Below are 18,620 nucleotides of genomic sequence, written 5' to 3'. Positions count from 1 at the left end.
TTTTCATCGCCCTGAGTATTGTTTATCTAATCATTTTTCCGATAGATCGATATTTTTTAGTACATCGTTATACGAGATGTAATGTTTTGTTGCGATATATCCCCTTGATATCTACTCACGTGATAAGAGAAATTAATAATATCCTGGAGACGCTCAATTTCCGACTTATTTCTCCATTCTATTTTTCATCGCCCTGAGTACAGTTTATCTAATCATTTTTCCGATAGATGTGCCCAGATATGCTTAATGATTTAACATCGTATTGAATTTCAGTCATTTACGTATTTCCAGGCTTTTACGTCCACTCCCTATTATGTTTACCGTGTAAATAATGACGTATAATTTTCTAGGTAATTTCTTTCCAGCGTTCCGAGTGCACAGAGATATACGAGCTGTCGAATGCCCGTAAATGAGGTTTGCGAGATCGACAGGACAAGAATATTATCGACCGGGTGTACACTGGGAGACATCAATGCCCTCCCAACCTGCACAGGCGATGTCGCATCTGCAGGGGCGGCATTCATGTCCGCCACTGTACGTGCGTCACGACTTCTATCTGCAATCGACTCCATTGAAAAGCGGCGTAATCGATAGCGACGTATCGAACGCTACTTCCCCGATAAGCACGTACGTACGTATACAGCGTACATGACGAACCTTCCATGTTTACAGACCCCCCGCAAAGTGCCGCCTCGTATCCCCAAAACGCTCCGTTTATTTCGAACGTATTTCTTTTTATTCCTTGCTCCCCTTTTGCAGCGCTTCGTGACGTGAGTTCCAGTGAAAGGTAAAGCTTGGAATAAATTAAAAACATTTACTTTCCTCCCTAGTCAGGACAAATGTTTCTTTACATGCGATTGGCTGTATTTTGTGGAATCGGTGAAGTAAGGATCACTCGAACGGTCGATAAAAGTGCAGAACTGTTATTAATCTTTCAAGTTTCTTTCGCTTTGATAATGTATTGACAAGACTGATAAGTATCATTGATTGGCATAAGAGTCTTTAATTAGGCCTTCAAGCAACGAAGCGACTCTGCAATGTCCGCAATCAACGTCACGTGGGGTAATTGCCGTACTAACCGCAAGCTCAATTATCTCCAGATTCTTCGGATACAATAATTGCTATTGCGTCGATTAATACAAATTGTCAAGAAATCTCTTCGCGAGTTAACTTCTAATGGGAAAGTTTCCTTGTCAATCAGAATCTCGACGTAACATATTTCCGATACGCGCTACATCACAATCGCATTTAATAAAGAATAATAAACAATAGCGTTACGCAGAGATTTATTTTAACGTCCTCGGGTACATTAATCGCTGTATAGTGGAGTGATACAGATCACTTCGTGACGATATATAACTTCGTAACGATAACGAAGATATAAACAAAGGACGTTAATCAAAATGGCGCCCTCACGCTTTAGCGAAATACGTTACGCCACGCTTGGCGGTCATGTCGCTGATTATTCCTGATACAAGGTCTCTTAATTAGATAGCGATGCACCGGCTCCGCAATGTCGACAATCAATGTCGAGTGGGGTAATCGGCATACCAGCCGAAAGCTCCATTGGCACCAGTATGTGCTCCGAAGTCAACGTAGTCTAAGATTTGTGATGGCGACCTTTCGAACCTCGGAGGGCCGGCTTCTACTTCTTCGGTCCTATGAATGGCGGAAATGGAGACAGGAACGTAGGTTTCGGCTTGTCGAGCGATTCTAGCTGGGTGTTGAATCCCCGGAATTGCGGGCATGGCTTGTGCTATTGGGTTCAGCTCGATTACATCGATTTCGTTTATTGGAATGGCGATGTATCTCGACCCGGCTCTTACAGAAGAAACGCCGATTAACACCACCAAGGCGAGCCACTGAAATTCAGATATTTCGTTAAATTAGGGATAAAAAGTATAAAACGGGATGTACAAACGGTTACTGATGTTGCAATCATTAAGTAGGATAAGGAGACACAACGCTAATGACCGGCTACACCGAAAGAGTGATTTCAGATTTTCGCTGATCTGACGACGCAAGCGCCACTTGCGGGAAATGGGGGAACTCCAAACCAAAATGGAATCCTTATTTTGAAAAGAAATTGATTTAGTTATCATTGATAATATACATGGATAAGATACACGAAAATTTATAGTCTTTATTTTTATTCTGTTACACAAAACTCCCCCCTTAAAATGGGCCATAAGAAGTGATGAAGGAAATAATCAATGAGAAACGGTCGCAAGCCTGAGGATCTTTTCATTTCCTCAAGCCCTTGACCTTGCGCTAATTCTGGGATTACGCTGTAAAGGTGACTCGAGATAAATCGAGAAAATACTCGAAGTAGAAGCTTTTTCCATAGCCTCGCTTTGTAACGATAACAATAACGATTTCGAGGAAGAGCTAAACTCATGTCCTCGACGAAACGGGTCAAGGGAGATACAGGGAGGATGCTGTATTTGATCAAGACTGAACGCAATGTTTGAAGTACGCAGTTCGGGATGAAATGCGACATTTCACGGAATAATACCGCCGGGGTTGAACTTTGACCATTGGAAACAATGTAACAATCAAGGACGTCACCCAAGCACGTATATTTCCACCCCTTACTTTTGAATAATATTACAATCATGTGGATGTACAGTCATCCCGTGGAATAGCGCAATTGCGGAGCAGAACTGGGTCAAAGGAAATGCTTTAAGCGGTTTTAAAGTCGACGCCAATGTAGCATCAGCACGTTTTTAGGACTAGAAAGAAGAAGATATTAGATTGGTTTGATCTACGATCAAGAAATGGGAATAAACCTTTAACGTTACGTACGACGGGTTTATTGCCGACTTCTGTGTAGGCGATAAAGTTCCCCGTCTCTCGTACGTTTCTTACGTATATTGGATGGCATTGACGCAGCAATGCAAAATGCAGAGGAAAGATCCTCGGAGAGGCTGACGCGTCTCTACACCCTGACGCCCCTGCGTACGTAAGCAACCTTCTAGCCTCGAGGACTGCGTAGGCGTTGCTCGTTCGATATTCAACCCCAAAGTGGCCACCCCACCTAGCGCCATGCGGACGCGCGGTTAACTAATTGACGTACTTTGGCTCTGGCGTCTGGCTAAACTACATCACCTACCAAGGGCTCATGAATAATCGACGAGCTCGTTCACTTAACCGATCACTAAGCTTTTTATTTCCCTCGTCCAGGCTCCGATTTACGGGATTCTGAACGAAAGGAAGAAGTATCCTGGGCCCTTGCGATGTAATGAAAAAACATGCAATATCGACGACGTAGGGTATGGAATATCGTCTATTTTTTATTTACAAGAAGACCCAGAGTAGAATTTAGCCCATACTCGTGTCTCACTTTTGGCGTTAAAATAATTATTTTAGAGTAGTGTTAAAGGCCACTTATGCTTTTACATTACCTTTTATAGAAAGTCCTTGCAACAAGCTAGGAATGACGTATTTTAAGAGTAATACCTACTCGTGCCCTCTTTTAAACCGCTTTTAGCAGTCAAAATTATACATCAAAGTTTGGCAACTTTTAGTTGTCGTGAAATAAATACCAGACTTTTGAAACTATGTCGTTCTTGGCCAAGAAATTGGGCTTGTATCAAGTATACGTCCGCGCATCGAAGCGTTAAGAAGTTAACAAAAAATGTCTCCCTATACTTAAAAAAATGAATAACATCGTCGAGACTGCAGTGTCGAATACTTCCAAAAAGTGACGATTCAATTTTGTCACCAACAGAACTATTGTCGAGGAAAATCGGAGCCAGAAATTGCCTGCCGCGGTCGGTAAAACAGTACGTCCTGTCAACCGATAGCACCGATCTACCTGGATGTGTCGATTTACCAGGGAATCCATCTCGAAGTAGCCGGTGGATGTCGAAGAGTTCTAACTGAGGAGAGAGGCTGAGCCAACAAGATTTTATACGGTTTCGCCAGGCCGCAGCTTTCTCGCCTTGGCGAGTACCAACCACCAAGTACCACCAGTCATCGCCAGGTCGGCCGATTATTTCTGGTACTTCTTACGGCAAACTCTTGCCATCACTAATCGCCTAAACGTGCAAGTTATACAAGCAACAATGACGGAGAAGCGGCGAGATCTTGCGGTGCCATTCCAACACTGAACGGCTAGCTCTGCCCAAGACTTCCGATCACGTTTGGAACTTTTTAATCGTCGCCGATTCTCGGTCTGCGGTTTACTTTTACCTTAGGACGATATCGATCAACCTAAACCCCCTTAAAAACAACAAACTCGCGTCGCAGCGCTTCTTAAGGTGAAGTGAGACACGTCGAGGAACTTGGTCGACGTCAAAGAAGATTTTTCTAAATGCCTACGTTGCTGACATTGGTTTTTATATTGACAGCTGGGTCGAATTATATTGGATATTGTACCAAATGGCATACTCCACCTGTCGTTTTCGTACAATAAATATCAAGAAATCGAAGTAAAACTCCAGAAATCCTCTCGATTCGTGCTTTCTGGGGCCCTAATTGACTGCAGAGGGACCCCCTGCGCCATCTGTGATTTCTAGGTTAATTAAATTTTCACTCCGAGACCTCGTATTCCCATCGCTTTGGCATAGAAGCGCATACAACACTTTGTTTGCCTTTGTCCCATTCAAATGCGAGTTTATCGATTACCAGAGTGCTCTAAATTGTCGTAAAATTGTCCTGACCCTTTCGTTTCTCATATCAGAGCCTTCGATAATTGTATATTGATCGAAATACGAGAGCCCGACGCCATTTTGGTTTTGGTCTGGGCTAGGTTAAAAGATTTTTTGCTAAAAATCCAAATTTTCAATGTGTCAGGACAATTCTTACATGATCACGATGTGTCAAAGTTTCGGACAGTTTGGTCTAATACCCTTAAAAAAAAGTGTATTCGAATTGATTGATTTGAAGGGTGTTTCACTTCACCTTAAATGCGGCGCACCAAACACTTTGGCACGGTCTCGTTGTTATCCAATCTAAAACCTTATTGCTTTAATCGCCGTACACGGAGAAAGAAACAATGAACCTTCGTCGAAACGCTTTTCTCAGCTCTCCGTTACAAGAAATGCTAAATTAATAAAACGCCCCAACGGATTTGACAATGGAAGAAAACTGGCTCAGGGTTTCGACGAAGTGGCGTTGCTATTATAACATTACACTTTTTACTTTTCCAACGAAAAATACACATTTAGGATTTATGCGCTGACTTATGGCTAATTCGTTTATGGAGTATGACGTACATTGTTGTTAATGAATACCTTAGCGTTACGGAACGATGACGGAAGTTAGGTCTCGGGGTATAAAATACTGGGAATGAATTGATCAGCGTTATGATAAAGGTTTGTCGGTACGTGTACCTATATTAGTATCACGTAATTGTGCCGAACGTAACGATCGATTGCGATCGATGATACAGCGGTTTAGAGTGCCTCTTGAGATTGCCAGAGAACCCGGAATAATGTAACTAATTTCACAATATTTTATACACTTTTTACATTTACATACAACCATAACAAGGTGTCGCGTCTGAAATACATCCCACGTTATTTCTGTACGTTTGTGTGACTTTTAAATCGATGCTACTCACTGTTTATCTCATCAATGACTGATTTATATGTTACAGGTTGAATTCTATATATATATACTTTTCGCGTGCAACAGAGTTTTGAATGAATACAGATTTTGTTTGTGATTTCCATGGTTTAATGATAAACAAGTAAGAATAATTTATATCAGTGCTATCGCTTATTTTTTTCTAGTTTTGAAATTTACATTGAAAAGTATCTGAGAATTATACAAAAATAGAATAATATTTATACATATGATCATGCAATTTTTCAACAGTCGTCCATTTCATATGATTAGAACAGTACGTAATGTATTCGAAATGAACTGCAATATTGTTTGGAAACTCACCACGACTATTACTGATAGTTGCAGTTAACTAGCATCGGATAAACGAACAAAATAGATCATTCCTACTGTGCACACCTTTGGACTTAATCTAGTCTACAGTATTAGCGTGGAACCTTCGTGCAATTCCATGCGATTTTTTTTTCTGTTTTTTTTTGTTGAAAAAATATACACCGACGATATAGCTTTTGTATTGGCACTGTGACTTGCCGCGTTATGGCGTGACGAGCTGCACTTAGGCCACTTAGGTTTCAGTTCAGCAGCTTCGGATACGCTATTAAACAGGAAGCAAAGTTTCACTTTCAAGGCACAAGTACGTTTAATCCTGAATGATCTCGCGGATGATAATTTTAACAGTCGATATAATGGTTGGTCGCCGTTGTTAAAGTACATATCCATAAAACGAAGAAAAATAAGAAGTTAGGACAAATTACCCACGAGCACGACGCGAAGCAACGCTCCCTGTTCCCTTTCAAAATCATCGTACTGGAAGAGATTGGCATAACGGGGAACAAACTCGGCATTGCGCACTCCGGCAATTAACGTTAGACTTTAATCTCAGGGACTGAGAATCCATTTAATGGAAGAAAATGAAAATGAAAATACTTTCAAAGTCAGGGACCGATTTCGTTTGAATTTCTCACACCAATCCGGCGATCGTGCCTTAGAACAGTAGTCTAATAAATGCTTAAGAAGTAGACAAAATATCAGATAACTAATTGTTAGAGTACGGCTGATATCTTCCAGACGAATTAATAACATATTGGCGGGTAAAAAGCTTCCCGGGAAAAATCGATCCGCCGGGAAATACAACCACAGTAGCAGCAATAAAATAACAGCTTTCATTTCCTTCAGTTTCCTTCGAGGAAAGCAGGAAATGAAGGTAGAAAACAAAAACCCCTTCATGGCTCAACATCAATAGTTACCGAATAATCCTACATTCTACTACAAAAATATATCCATCTGTGACAACTCGCATCATAGCCCAGCTTTAACCAACCGTTTGATTCTGTATCTTTTTCTTTTTCTTTTTCATTGTGCTCGTAACGCATCCTTTTTCCTTGAATTTAGAACATCTCTAATTCATCCGAATCCCCAGAAAGATCGCTTTCGTATCCTGCCGGTGCCATTGTTACGCCTTTACTCAGTCGAAGGTCCCTTTTCTGTTTCGCTGAATTTCCGTCGTACATATAACCCTCACTTCCGTTTTCATTTACTGATCTCTTTTCGGATTCAATGAAGCGGTTCGTCTGCTCTCGTACCGGTGTCACCAGATCAATTTCTTCGACGTGATCACTGGTTGGTTTCTAAAAAAAGCAACAAAAAAAAAATATATATATTTAGTAATACAATCTTTACCTTAACTTCTGTATTGAAAATATAGTACCTGTACCACTAATTGGGATACAAAGGCTAATTCCTATACCTCAAACATTCCCTCTATGCAAACTCATAACATTTTGAGTAACGATAACATTTTCCCTCCTTGGAAATATAAATATGTATATATCTGTCGCGCAACCCTACTGTGATTTATGATTAATTTAGTTATTAGATTACCTTCGGGGTCGTTATGTCGATTACCGGAACTGGCTTGGATGTTAATGAGGCATTTGCCGACAAATTAGAAGAGTTGGGGGTTGAAGTTGCAGACACTTCAGGGCTGACGGCTCGTACTGATAAGGGAGGGGTGGAAGATGGCGTGGATGGTCCAGTGACATCGTGGTTTTTCTTTGATATAGACATTGTCGAACTGGCGGCTGACCGAGAACCCTCGTCCGGATCGGCGAAGCCTTCGTGTATTAACTCCTTGCCTATATTAATTTCCTGCAATTAAGATGACCTTATTAGACAATAAAAGAGTCTGATACTTGAGAATAAAACACAAATGAGCGCCACGGTTAAAATTTTTCATAAGAAGTGAAATAGATTGTTCTTATCAAGACTGCAATTTTTTTTTCTAGGTCGTTAGCGTTACCGTCCGACGCCGTCGAAAGAATGAAATACACTATAATGATGATAATAAATATAATTAAAATAATAATTTATTATGAGGTACTTCTTGAGGTACCTGCTAACATTGCGCTCTCGGTTCTTTTAAAAACTCCGGGAAAATCCTACACGGTGTCATCGCTTTTGAAAGTAATCGCCTCGTGAAAGTTAAAGGATCGTACTTGTAAACACTTTAAATAAACTTTCACTTTTCTTAGGGTGCTTGGACTGAAACTAAAAGAACTCCTTCCGAATGAACTACGGTGATGACTACATACGAAGCAAATTTTCCTAGGGACCCTAGCGTGAATCAAATTCATATGCAAAGAATACTTAAAAAAAAAAAATAATAGAATTTCTTCAAGACCTTTTTCGAAGTACCTTTATCTCTTGTATATTTTATTAGCGATACTTTCACATAGCTGTGATTAAAGCGCACGTGAAAAACGATTCACGGAGACTAATGGTCTCACCTTGTCGTCGATCTTGTCGTAAAGTTCAATACAAGGTATGGGAGAGCCTTCACGACGTGATCTGCCTTGGCCAAGAAGTCGCTCTTTATATCCTCTAACTTTGGCAATTAAGACTTTCCATTGAGCTGCCCAAGTAAGGTCATAGAATTTATTGCATGCATCCAACGTCCATTCTCCACCTCTGTAACAGATTAATTATAGAAATATCAGAAATCTTGACAGAGTCTAAACACACTCTAATCGTATAAATTCTCATAAACATAAACTTATTATTTTCTTTCATATGCTCTGACCTTTTCTTTTTGCAAATCAGTAGATATTTATATTGCGATATCTATGGTATAGTGATGTACATTGTATATTGATAATATTAAGGAATGACAAACTGGATTACTAATATCATCACCAAACATGTTGCTTAACTTCTGTCCACGTGCATGACTTGACAATTTGAAATTCTTACTCTTTGCCAAATATCAAAATAAGATTATCGCGCGGTATGTTCATGCGCCAATAAGCGTGGAAAATAACCTTGTAAAATATCTCGAGCGTGGAAATATTGTTTCGATATGTCCAGAATAATTTGTGTCTCCTCTATAAAAAGAAAATAATCGAGGCAGATATACCCTGCTCGGCAAAAAAAAAATAAATACCATGATATCTAAAACATGAAGTTGCACACATGTGATAACCATATACGTATTTTAGCATAATGAGAGACTATACTATTCAACAATATGATCTTTTCTGTTAAGTGTTGAAAAAAATTACCAGCACGATTAATGTTGTAAGATCCAGTCTTTAACACTATTTCTACCAGGATTTTGTGTATACCTATTTCGACCAAAAGATTTTGATAAGCTGGAGGAAAATGATACCGCTAAATAAATTTAACAATTATTATACGAAACCTCAAAACATTAATTGAGAAAAAATGATACCGCTAAATAAATTTAACAATTATTATACGAAACCTCAAAACATTAATTGAGAAAAAATTATTAAACTTTGAAAATAATTTCATGTTAAAATTTTAAAAGGTGTCTTTTNACAATTATTATACGAAACCTCAAAACATTAATTGAGAAAAAATGATACCGCTAAATAAATTTAACAATTATTATACGAAACCTCAAAACATTAATTAAGAAAAAATGATACCGCTAAATACATTTAACAATTATTATACGAAACCTCAAAACATTAATTGAGAAAAAATGATACCGCTAAATAAATTTGACAATTATTATACGAAACCTCAAAACATTAATTGAGAAAAAATTATTAAGCTTTGAAAATAATTTCAAGTCAAAATTTTAAAAGGTGTCATGTGACACCTTTGGTAGAAATAGTGTTAAGCCAACATGTTTAGTAAAGTTAAGGGACCGCTGCGATGCGCCATATAAATTCCACATCACGAAGGAGTTACAAACAAGCTAACTACTTCCGAGACGCTGTTCCATTTATAAACGATAGTCGTTAAAGTGTGCTAGGGATTCTTGTGTCGAGAGGACGGACTTGCCGAGGAGGAAGAGCCCGAAAGTCTCAGTCGTACAGTGATCTCCCTACGTCGATACATCGCTTACTAAACAGACATAAATGAAGTGCTCCTCAAATAGTCATAAAATCCTCCTAATTCTAAAAAGGCGAATTTGCAACTTTTCACCTGTATCCTAAACGAGATTTTATTGTCTCAGGGAAACCCAAGGTCTTATATATTTCACGAGCTTTCTGAACCGATGCAGGAGTAACAATGCGTACTCGATAATAAACTCTGGTAATTATGAATTTAAAACAACTCATTTTTTCATCACTCAGATGTTTCCAATGAAACGTTCTATTCTTTCCCGGGGAAGAAAAAAAATTGAGCGATTGATATTCTTCCTTGGTCTGTACATTGATTATCAATGCAAATGTGATAAAGAGGGTTTTAATTAAAAGAAAAATCTAAATCATTTCTGAACGTCTTGCTTAAGATGCCAACAACGTATCAGTGATTGCACCGAAGTTAAATGAAAACCCAGTGACAAAAAGTGAAATGTCCCCACGAGTTATCGACATTTGTTTTGTCGTATCTTTTTTATTAAAGAACTTTCGGCTCTCTGCGCCATAATTGGAGAATACGTATGAGAACACCGGAGTGTCTTTGTTACTCGAAAGTAAGTACTTTAATTTAATTTACAAGTCCAATTAGGAAAACAAGTCCTCGAATTAATGATGCTTCAACGGAGATTCATTTATTGGACGTCCGACATAATTCGAAGCAATAAATTTCCGATTATTTCCAGAATTGCCTCGTTGGGTCGCCGGTTGATTTTCTGGACTCCAAGGCAAGGCGTGCGAACTAATTGAACCCTTAATTGCTTTCAAACAGACTGCGCACAGTTTAAAGCAATAAACCATTCAAACCTCCCAGCGATTATTCACGATTAGAAATTCTAATTCGCCAGAAAATGGAAATCGACCGCGGACGCGAAATGATCAAGCAATCCAAAAGTGAATATCCCGAACTGTCCATACTTTAATTTCTTGCATTTAAAAAACACATATTAGAAGGGATGAAGTAGTGACATAGAAATGTTCAGCCCCACTTCTGTCGAGTTTTCAAAAGAGACATTTCAATTTCCATGCGGCACTGACTTTCTACACATATACACCCATTATACCAATTTTCTTGCTCGTCAACAGCCGAGGGCTTCAATTAAAGACCCCTTCACGGAATTATTCTGTTTGTCAATTTGCCACCGACAGACTGCCTCAAGTTCAATTTTAAGCCCCCCTCCTGTGCCATCGACCTTCTCGATTTGTTCTTAAATAACAACAAATGCGTCCAATTTACGTCCCAATTTTCCGACGAAGGACGCCTCTTGCGTATCATCGCCAATTTAGAAGTCGCAAATCTTGAAAGCATTTGAAATGATATTAGAAAAAATTAGGTACATTCCTCTTAGGAGTAACCTTTCTCGCTCATGAGTTTCGTATGATGCAGCACGTGCCCAAGAAGTGGGTGTCGCGTGAACCAGAAGTGTGGCCCTGGGAAATTGCAACTTCGAAAAGCACCAACTTCACCGCAAAGCTGCGGATTTGTTCTTAAATAACAACAAATGCGTCCAATTTTCGGCACAATTTTCCGGCGAAGGACGCTCGAAGTTCGCCTCTTGCGTATCATCGCCAATTTAGAAGTCGCAAGTCTTGAAAGCATTTTAAATGATATTAGAAAAAATTAGGTACATTCCTCTTAGGAGTAACCTTTCTCGCTCATGAGTTTCGTATGATGCAGCACGTGCCCAAGAAGTGGGTGTCGCGTGAACCAGAAGTGTGGCCCTGGGAAATTGCAACTTCGAAAAGCACCAACCTCACCGCAAGGCTGCGGGGATCGAAGGGAGTGATTAGCTGTTGCAAGACACGCGATGCAAGGGAGCTCGATTAAATAAATCCCCAGTCCCTGACCCCCGAAGAGGCAAACCGATGATTTACCGGAATTAGCCCTTTCCCTCCGAAAGGCTCCCCTGTGAAAGTATTCCGATACTTTAATCCATCCCCTTATGCAAGGGTGATTTCTTTGCTCTAAGGCAGGATTCCCCAAAATTTTTTCCTGCAATGGAATATTTCGCAAACCCGCAAATTTTCCCGGAACACTTAGTTTATTTCTTAGGCTGGGTAATTCCTCCTAGTAAAAATAAAAAAAAGAACGTGTTATTAAAATACATTATTCATTTAGTAATTATTTTTATATATTAAACTATAATACAATGTGAATAAATAAAGCACTTAATGACTTGTACCAAAAAGAAAAAAGAAAAAATGTCTCTACGGAGGAATCAATTTGTATCATTGTACTCAGGGGGCTATCTTTGATTAACCAAGAAACGCAAATCCAAGTTCTGAGACCTGTTGAAGAGTTCCATACAATGTTTACAGTCACAACACCGTGGGCTACTGCGACGAGGAACGCGGAAATCAAAGAAACCGCATTTAAGCAAGTGCTGGTTAGAAATGTTAATGGACAAACGTGGCCGTGCGGTTTCCTCCCGTTAGTTTCTCCAACCGAGGCTTTAACCAGAAATCCCGAGTAATTTTACGGGTGAAAGAGCTTTTCCTTTTCCCCTCCTCTCGCTCTTTTTCTAAACAACAAAAACCTAAACGCAAGTTTAAGCGAGGTAAAGCCCGCTAATTCGCAGAAAACAACAAAAACCAGCAACAAATGTAACAGACAGCACAGATGCGCGGATTTCAAACATTAAACAAATTTAAATCTCACCAGTTTCCTCTCGGTTTACCGCATACAAATTTAAGTTAATCGATACAAAACGTTTGCCTTTTGTCCTTAAAAAAAAAAAAACATGTACAAATGCACATAACGTGAATTTGTGGCGACGTGAAATTCTCTAATAAAAAAAAAAAAAAATCGACAAAGGGGATGTGCACATAATTATGAAAGTGGTCTAAGTCAAAATTAAAAAAAAAAATGAGTTTATCAGTTATTTCACGCCAAATTATTTCAAACGAAATTAATTCAATGTAATTTCGAAACAAAAAATATATGACTTAGACCACTTTCATAATTATGGGCACATATCTTGCATTTGTCCAAAGTTCAGGTATGCAGATAACGAGCTATGAAGGAATAACATAAACTGTAAATTAATCCTACAACGGCCAGAAAATTGGAGTCTCCCTACACGCGAAGGTAGACGAAGCATTATACAGTGGAAGGCACGGAGAGCGGCGTTGATTAACCCGAGAGTTGGCGTACCCTAATAATAAACCAGAAATACAACTAGATTTGGAACGCGAGATAGTCGAAGGCAATGCCACGGAGTAACGTGACTGGTAGTTTTGGTAATACTGCACATATATAGTAATGGAATTCCTCACATAAGATCTAATGCTTGATGTGACATACTGAGAATCTATGCGCCCACCTTAAATTACATTAATTACGAAACAACGACAATAATGATCCTAGGCAATTTCTTTAACTTTTTAAGATACAAGTAAAATATTTTAATGCGGCAACTCGCATAGTAGCACATACTGTAATTACGTGACATACATGCGAAGATAAGCAGGCTGTCCTTTATTGATACAGAAAGATACGGTATCGATAAAAAATATAGGAATTAAAAATCACCCTCTTTCCTATCAAACTAAATAGATATTCATTTTTTTTTTTCTTTTTATAAAATATGTCCCTTTCATAACAGTTTATCCAGTTACGTTAAATTTTAAACGAAGTATTACATGTAATATTTTTCCCGTAAAATAATCTAATGTAACATATGTGTAGCGGACATGAAAGTGCCTTCTATAGATACGGGACAATGTACAATATCGATAAGGAGGGAGATAAAATTAACTCCTTCATTACAGGACGGAACATATCTTCGATAATAAAAAGTCGGCTTCTTTATAAACTTATAAAGACCGATAAATATACACTGCATTAATGCTCATAATTAAATATAGTTGATTTCTCGAAACTCGACCCTGGATTAACTTAACTTTACACTAATAATTTCAACCCCCAATTGCGCTTATCATAAGACTGGGTTTAATATCTGTTGCTCTGGAATTAAATTCTTATTATCATTTTCCAGAGAGCGGACGAACCTTCTTAGTGAAAAAGAACAAGGATGGAGCTCTTGGTACCAACTATCTCGGATATTGTTTTCAAGTACACTTGGCCGCTACCTGATTATAAAAAGATTATCAAAAAGAAAAACTTATTGGACAGTCCGTCTTTTGACTTGAACGTTAATGGAATCCACAGCTCATGGAATCTGTCCATCAGATTTTGGAAAGGACCAGAGGGTAGTTTTTCCATAATTTGTTAGAATTAATGATAATAACCGTAATTAATGAAACATAAGCAACCTTTCTTCCCGTATATTACGTAAAAATATCATACTCTACTTGCTTTAGTCGCAGTTTAATACCACAAATTACTTTTCAGGTAAAAAGATTACGAACCCTGTTGTTCTGTGTCTGAACATTCTCAATTGTTGCATAGAGGAGGCGGACCAGGTGAAAATTCGATTTCAGTTTGCTGTTTTTAATGCAGATATCAAACACTGGGAGTACTGCCAAGTTAGCAGAACAGTGCTTGAATTAAAAACTACTTCGGATATCATATCAGTGGGTTACAGAGATCTAAGTATCGTCGACAGACATTTCAAGAAAAATGGAGAGGTTGTCGTTATGGTGAAGTTGCAGATAATTCAATATGAAAATGAAAAACATACACTATCTCAGGTAAAAAAAAAAAAACAACTTCGATTAGTATGGATTATGAGACGAAATATGAAAAGGTGAAGTTTAATGAGTATTGTATAAGGCAACTATTTTAAATGTATACCGTTTTAAAATGTTTATGAATGTGATTTCTAAAGGATATGGGAAGATTATTGAAACATCCGCGTACAGCAGATACCAAATTGATATGTGGAGGTATAAACATCACGGAAATTCCTGTACACAGTTGTATTATATCTGCGCGTAGTCCTGTACTTGCTGAAATGATAACACCATATCAACGAAACCCAAAATCTGAAAGAACGGACTTAAATGAAAATGAAACCGGAGGAGAACTTCAAGAAAATACTGCAACTGGTGTAAAAAAAATTCACGAAATAAATAATACCTCAATAACCGACGTGAGAAGCACACCCGAAGAAAACGGATATACTGAAGTACGTTTTAAGCCAGCTCTTAAGTTTACTACTAACTGTTAATTCTTAATAATAATTGAATTTATTTATCGAGTTGAATTCCTCATAATACTGTTCTTATGTCCTATGTATATTTCAAATCGTATGCACGTGCAGTGTATCCCTTTTTAAAGTAACCAGATTAACCCTAATGTGTGCCCTGTTTATTTTTCATGAATTCGATACTTCGGCTAGGGTAAGAAGATTATGTGAAGTATAATAATATATTAGTACTTTGAATTTATTTAAGCAAAATGCGATTCAAAGGTTTACTTAGTTATGTGTTTCCAGACTTATGCATTTGAGGTGGACTTAACAGACCTTTCTGTTGAAGTAACTCAGGAACTGTTACGCTACATTTACACTGATCGTGTCGACAATTTAGATACTCTAGCATCTCAACTTTTATCATTGGCGGAACGTTTGCATTTAAAAGGTATATAATAATAAATTAGTGTACACAAATTAGAATGAAAAAAAAAGTGTTTAAAGTGTTTTTATATAGTAATAGTTATTGTTTCTAGGCTTGAAAGAACAATGTGAACGTAATTTAATTGAAACAATTACCCCTGGAAATGTAGCAACATTACTTTTAATAGCTGATGAATTCTCTTGTGAGTCCCTAAAAAGGGCGGGTCTGGCATATTGCGAGGAAAATGTATTGAATATACATAAAAATTTTGCTTGGAAGATAATGGAACAAGTAAACCCTGAACTATTCAACGAAGTTTGTGAAGCTGGTTTAGGAAGCTCCAAGTCAAGTAATATGGATGATAGTGAACTCAGTGATTAATCGAGTACGATACTCTTATTGTATAAGGTCGCATGATAAGAATTAGTAAATTTATCACACAAATAAGAATTAACACATGACATGTTTACTTACCGTGGTTTAATGTTAGCCAGGGAGCACTCCACAGCTTGCAATCGCAAGCTCAAGAAATCAGTACGCAGTTCAAACAAATCGTCAGCTGTTTTCACATCATCATCACCATAATCAATGAAGTATATGCCATACATGCCCTCTTCATTTATTGAAATAATTTCTGCTCGATACCATCGTTTGTCGAAACTGAATTTGGCGGCTATAATTTGGCCAACTGTTACCTTCAACCAAGAAAAAAAGAAAATCAGAAGGTACATATTCCATAGTACCCGAGTATTATAATGGAATATAACTGAAAAACTAACATCAGACAAACAATGTAACTCCCTATTTTTTTTGTCTTCATAGTAAAGTGTCATTTCAGTAACCAGATCGTCAAGTGCTACTGTCCCAGGCCCTACGACTTGAACCCAGAATTGACTTGGGTTATTTGCAGCACTGACATAAACTTCCATCCGGCTGTCATAAGCTGGATACAAGAAAACGTAGGAACATTATTCTTTTACATTCTTTACTAAATAAAACTTCTAGAATCAGTGGCTTACCTTGCGTTAGTAATTCATTGGATCGTAACGTATTATCAGATACAGATACAGATGTGTTGCGGGGAGATACTTTTCCACGGGGTGATCTGAGAGCATGGCTAGCTTCCAATTTTTCTCGAATCATCTTTGCATCGTGAACTTTATTTTCTATTTGGGATAAAGCAGCTGCTATTTGCTCTGCAGTGCCTTTTATTGTTATTTTCGTTTTAGCATCTATAAATTGTATTGATAATTGTTATTAATTAGTGATTAAACATGTCATAACTCATGAAATCAACATAAAATCTAATAAGTGATATGTAAAGATTTGTATACAACACTTACTGAGGTCATTAGAGTAGTTACTGTGATCTATGATAATTTTTGCATTGGAAGAATTTTGTATTTGTTTAATAGATTCCCCCCCTGTTCCTATTATTTTACTGCATGTAAACTGAGGTACAAATGTATCATAAGTTTCGACTACGGGTTGAGTGGCTATTAGATTCTTTATCATAGCCTCCGCTAATCGGATACTTTCGGGCTTTCCTTTTATAAAACAAATACGTTCTGCGTTTTCAATGTTATCTGATTCAAAGCTAATGTCGGTATCTGTGCTTGATTGAAGCTGTTTAACCATCATTCCGGCTCGTCCAATGATTAATGGAACGAACTGTCGTGGGATTTTCATTTGAAATACATTCTGTTGAGATGTTTCCACAGTTGTCTTCCTTGAATTGATTTCATCATCATTATCCTATGAATAGAAAAGAAATTAATAAACACTAGAGTAAAATTTACATCATTCTATAATATTATAAAAACATTCAGTACTTTAATAAATTTAAATAATTATTCTTAGATATGTACTTGTTACACAACACATGAATAAAATACATTACTGGTTCAAATTTCAACTAATTTAAAATATTTATGATGTAGATATAGCAATTTTTAAATTTACTTCCATTTTAAATCAGTAACTGCATTTCAAAAGAAAATAAGATAGTTAAGATAAATAATGTAAAATCCTATGACTGACATTATTAATTTCAGCATAATTTCCATTCCTTTATAAATTACACGCAATGAATCATATCAAACTTACTTTCTTAAATAACAGATATAACAATGTTGCCCCAATTCCTGTTAATGAAAAACCAATAAGAACTGGCAGTAAGATTTGGTGAGAAATCCACTTCATTTTGTCTCTGAAAAATTTCATTCAATTAATTTTTAAACTACCGGCATACATTTCCTTTCTAATTACAACTATAAACCTATTCAAGCTTGAAGTCTCATATAACAATGACATAATCTTAACCGTTCATAACCTAAAGAATTCGTTATTGTATCGTGCAGCGATACGTTTCCAGTGGGATCGCTTAAACAATAACAAATAGACGCTGCATTTATATATACCCACGATTAAGCTCTTATAACAATTTCCAAAAAATAGATGCCCAAATGACCCACAAATTTACATTCGTTGATTACAACATACTTTCAAAATCACAAACCGGTCAGGTTTGCCCAATGTTGCCAACTTCAGTTCTGTTTACTTTAATCGAACAAAGAAGAGCACAGAAATGAATTGGGAGATTGCTCACGGGCAGGGTGGCGCAACTGCGTTCTGTGCTGTCCTCGGTGGAGGATGCGGACGGCTAATGCACTTGCCACCTGTTAAAATGTCTTAAAAGACCTAAAAATGTCTTAAAACGCCTGAAAATACCCAAGAACGCCTAAAACGCTTAAAAATACCTCGAAACGCCTACAAGCGCCTCAAAACGCCAAAAACGCATATCTCCTCTGAAAAAAATCCCAGCCACTCGCTCGAGAGATCAATTTAAAGAGAAAAACCTTCCCCGTCGAGCTACTGTGGTCGCAGGTGCGGAAAAAATTCACCAGGGGTTGGGCAGCCCGAAAACCAGCTGAAAGTCATGGATCCCTCAAAAAAGCTTTAATCCCTCTGCTGTAATCTCAATCATCCACACGTAACAACTTTATTTGGTATTTGTAGTCTTCTTTCCCAAACTATGTTGACCCTGATACTAAAAACGGGAAGGCGATAACTTCATTCTATCTATACTGTGTTGTATTTGAAATCTGCAGACGCGATTTTCTTTACCGATAGAGAACATTT

The 18,620-nt window shown here is 37.7% G+C and overlaps 3 protein-coding genes across 9 annotated transcripts; 1 reads left to right on the top strand and 2 right to left on the bottom strand.

Annotated features, from left to right (window-relative positions):
- Positions 1-1,019: 1,019 nt before the first annotated feature.
- LOC105703817 lies at positions 1,020-4,317 on the bottom strand. The gene is made up of 2 exons (XM_023432332.1): positions 3,818-4,317; positions 1,020-1,862 (listed from the first exon to the last, which is right to left on the bottom strand). The coding sequence occupies exons 1-2, from the start codon at positions 3,845-3,847 to the stop codon at positions 1,524-1,526; spliced, it is 369 nt and encodes a 122-aa protein (XP_023288100.1). The 5' UTR covers positions 3,848-4,317; the 3' UTR covers positions 1,020-1,523.
- Positions 4,318-5,122: 805 nt separating this feature from the next.
- On the bottom strand, positions 5,123-18,598 carry LOC105703861 (tudor and KH domain-containing protein homolog). 6 transcript variants are annotated; one of them, XM_012432591.1, is made up of 9 exons: positions 17,758-17,893; positions 17,586-17,688; positions 16,823-17,234; positions 16,499-16,711; positions 16,259-16,422; positions 15,954-16,174; positions 8,358-8,538; positions 7,453-7,719; positions 5,123-7,199 (listed from the first exon to the last, which is right to left on the bottom strand). In XM_012432591.1, exons 1-9 carry the CDS (start codon positions 17,790-17,792, stop codon positions 6,960-6,962), a joined length of 1,836 nt encoding a protein of 611 aa, XP_012288014.1. In that variant the 5' UTR covers positions 17,793-17,893; the 3' UTR covers positions 5,123-6,959. The 6 variants fall into 6 exon arrangements, with proteins under 6 accessions (XP_012288014.1, XP_023288085.1, XP_012288010.1 ...); XM_023432317.1 differs by lacking the exon at positions 17,758-17,893 and adding an exon at positions 17,900-18,598 and having other exon boundaries at positions 15,954-16,422; XM_012432587.2 differs by lacking the exon at positions 17,758-17,893 and adding an exon at positions 17,904-18,598 and having other exon boundaries at positions 15,954-16,422.
- LOC105703862 lies at positions 9,832-15,994 on the top strand. 2 transcript variants are annotated; one of them, XM_012432592.2, is made up of 6 exons: positions 9,832-10,134; positions 13,958-14,171; positions 14,314-14,612; positions 14,750-15,049; positions 15,359-15,503; positions 15,592-15,994. In XM_012432592.2, exons 2-6 carry the CDS (start codon positions 13,994-13,996, stop codon positions 15,858-15,860), a joined length of 1,191 nt encoding a protein of 396 aa, XP_012288015.1. In that variant the 5' UTR covers positions 9,832-10,134; positions 13,958-13,993; the 3' UTR covers positions 15,861-15,994. The 2 variants fall into 2 exon arrangements, with proteins under 2 accessions (XP_012288015.1, XP_012288016.1); XM_012432593.1 differs by lacking the exon at positions 9,832-10,134 and adding an exon at positions 10,149-10,516.
- Positions 18,599-18,620: the final 22 nt, after the last annotated feature.

The sequence above is a fragment of the Orussus abietinus genome, unplaced genomic scaffold (genome assembly GCF_000612105.2).
Source record: "Orussus abietinus isolate OABI.00-Male unplaced genomic scaffold, Oabi_2.0 scaffold36, whole genome shotgun sequence".
NCBI lineage: Eukaryota > Metazoa > Arthropoda > Insecta > Hymenoptera > Orussidae > Orussus > Orussus abietinus.
This window is presented reverse-complemented; position numbering and strand designations above follow the sequence as displayed.

Excerpts from the sequence above, each read along its gene's own strand:
- LOC105703817 (XM_023432332.1), bottom strand. The coding sequence starts at position 3,847 with ATGGATTCCCTGGTAAATCGACACATCCAG. Across the intron at positions 1,863-3,817 it reads TGGTAAATCGACACATCCAG|TGGCTCGCCTTGGTGGTGTT; the intron begins GTAGATCGGTGC and ends TCTGAATTTCAG.
- LOC105703862 (XM_012432592.2), top strand. The coding sequence starts at position 13,994 with ATGGAGCTCTTGGTACCAACTATCTCGGATATTGTTTTCAAGTACACT. Across the intron at positions 14,172-14,313 it reads ATTTTGGAAAGGACCAGAGG|GTAAAAAGATTACGAACCCT; the intron begins GTAGTTTTTCCA and ends ATTACTTTTCAG. Across the intron at positions 15,504-15,591 it reads GGAACGTTTGCATTTAAAAG|GCTTGAAAGAACAATGTGAA; the intron begins GTATATAATAAT and ends TATTGTTTCTAG.
- LOC105703861 (XM_012432586.1), bottom strand. The coding sequence starts at position 17,792 with ATGTCATTGTTATATGAGACTTCAAGCTTGAATAG. Across the intron at positions 17,689-17,757 it reads GAGACTTCAAGCTTGAATAG|AGACAAAATGAAGTGGATTT; the intron begins GTTTATAGTTGT and ends GAAATTTTTCAG. Across the intron at positions 16,712-16,822 it reads TAACTACTCTAATGACCTCA|ATGCTAAAACGAAAATAACA; the intron begins GTAAGTGTTGTA and ends TACAATTTATAG.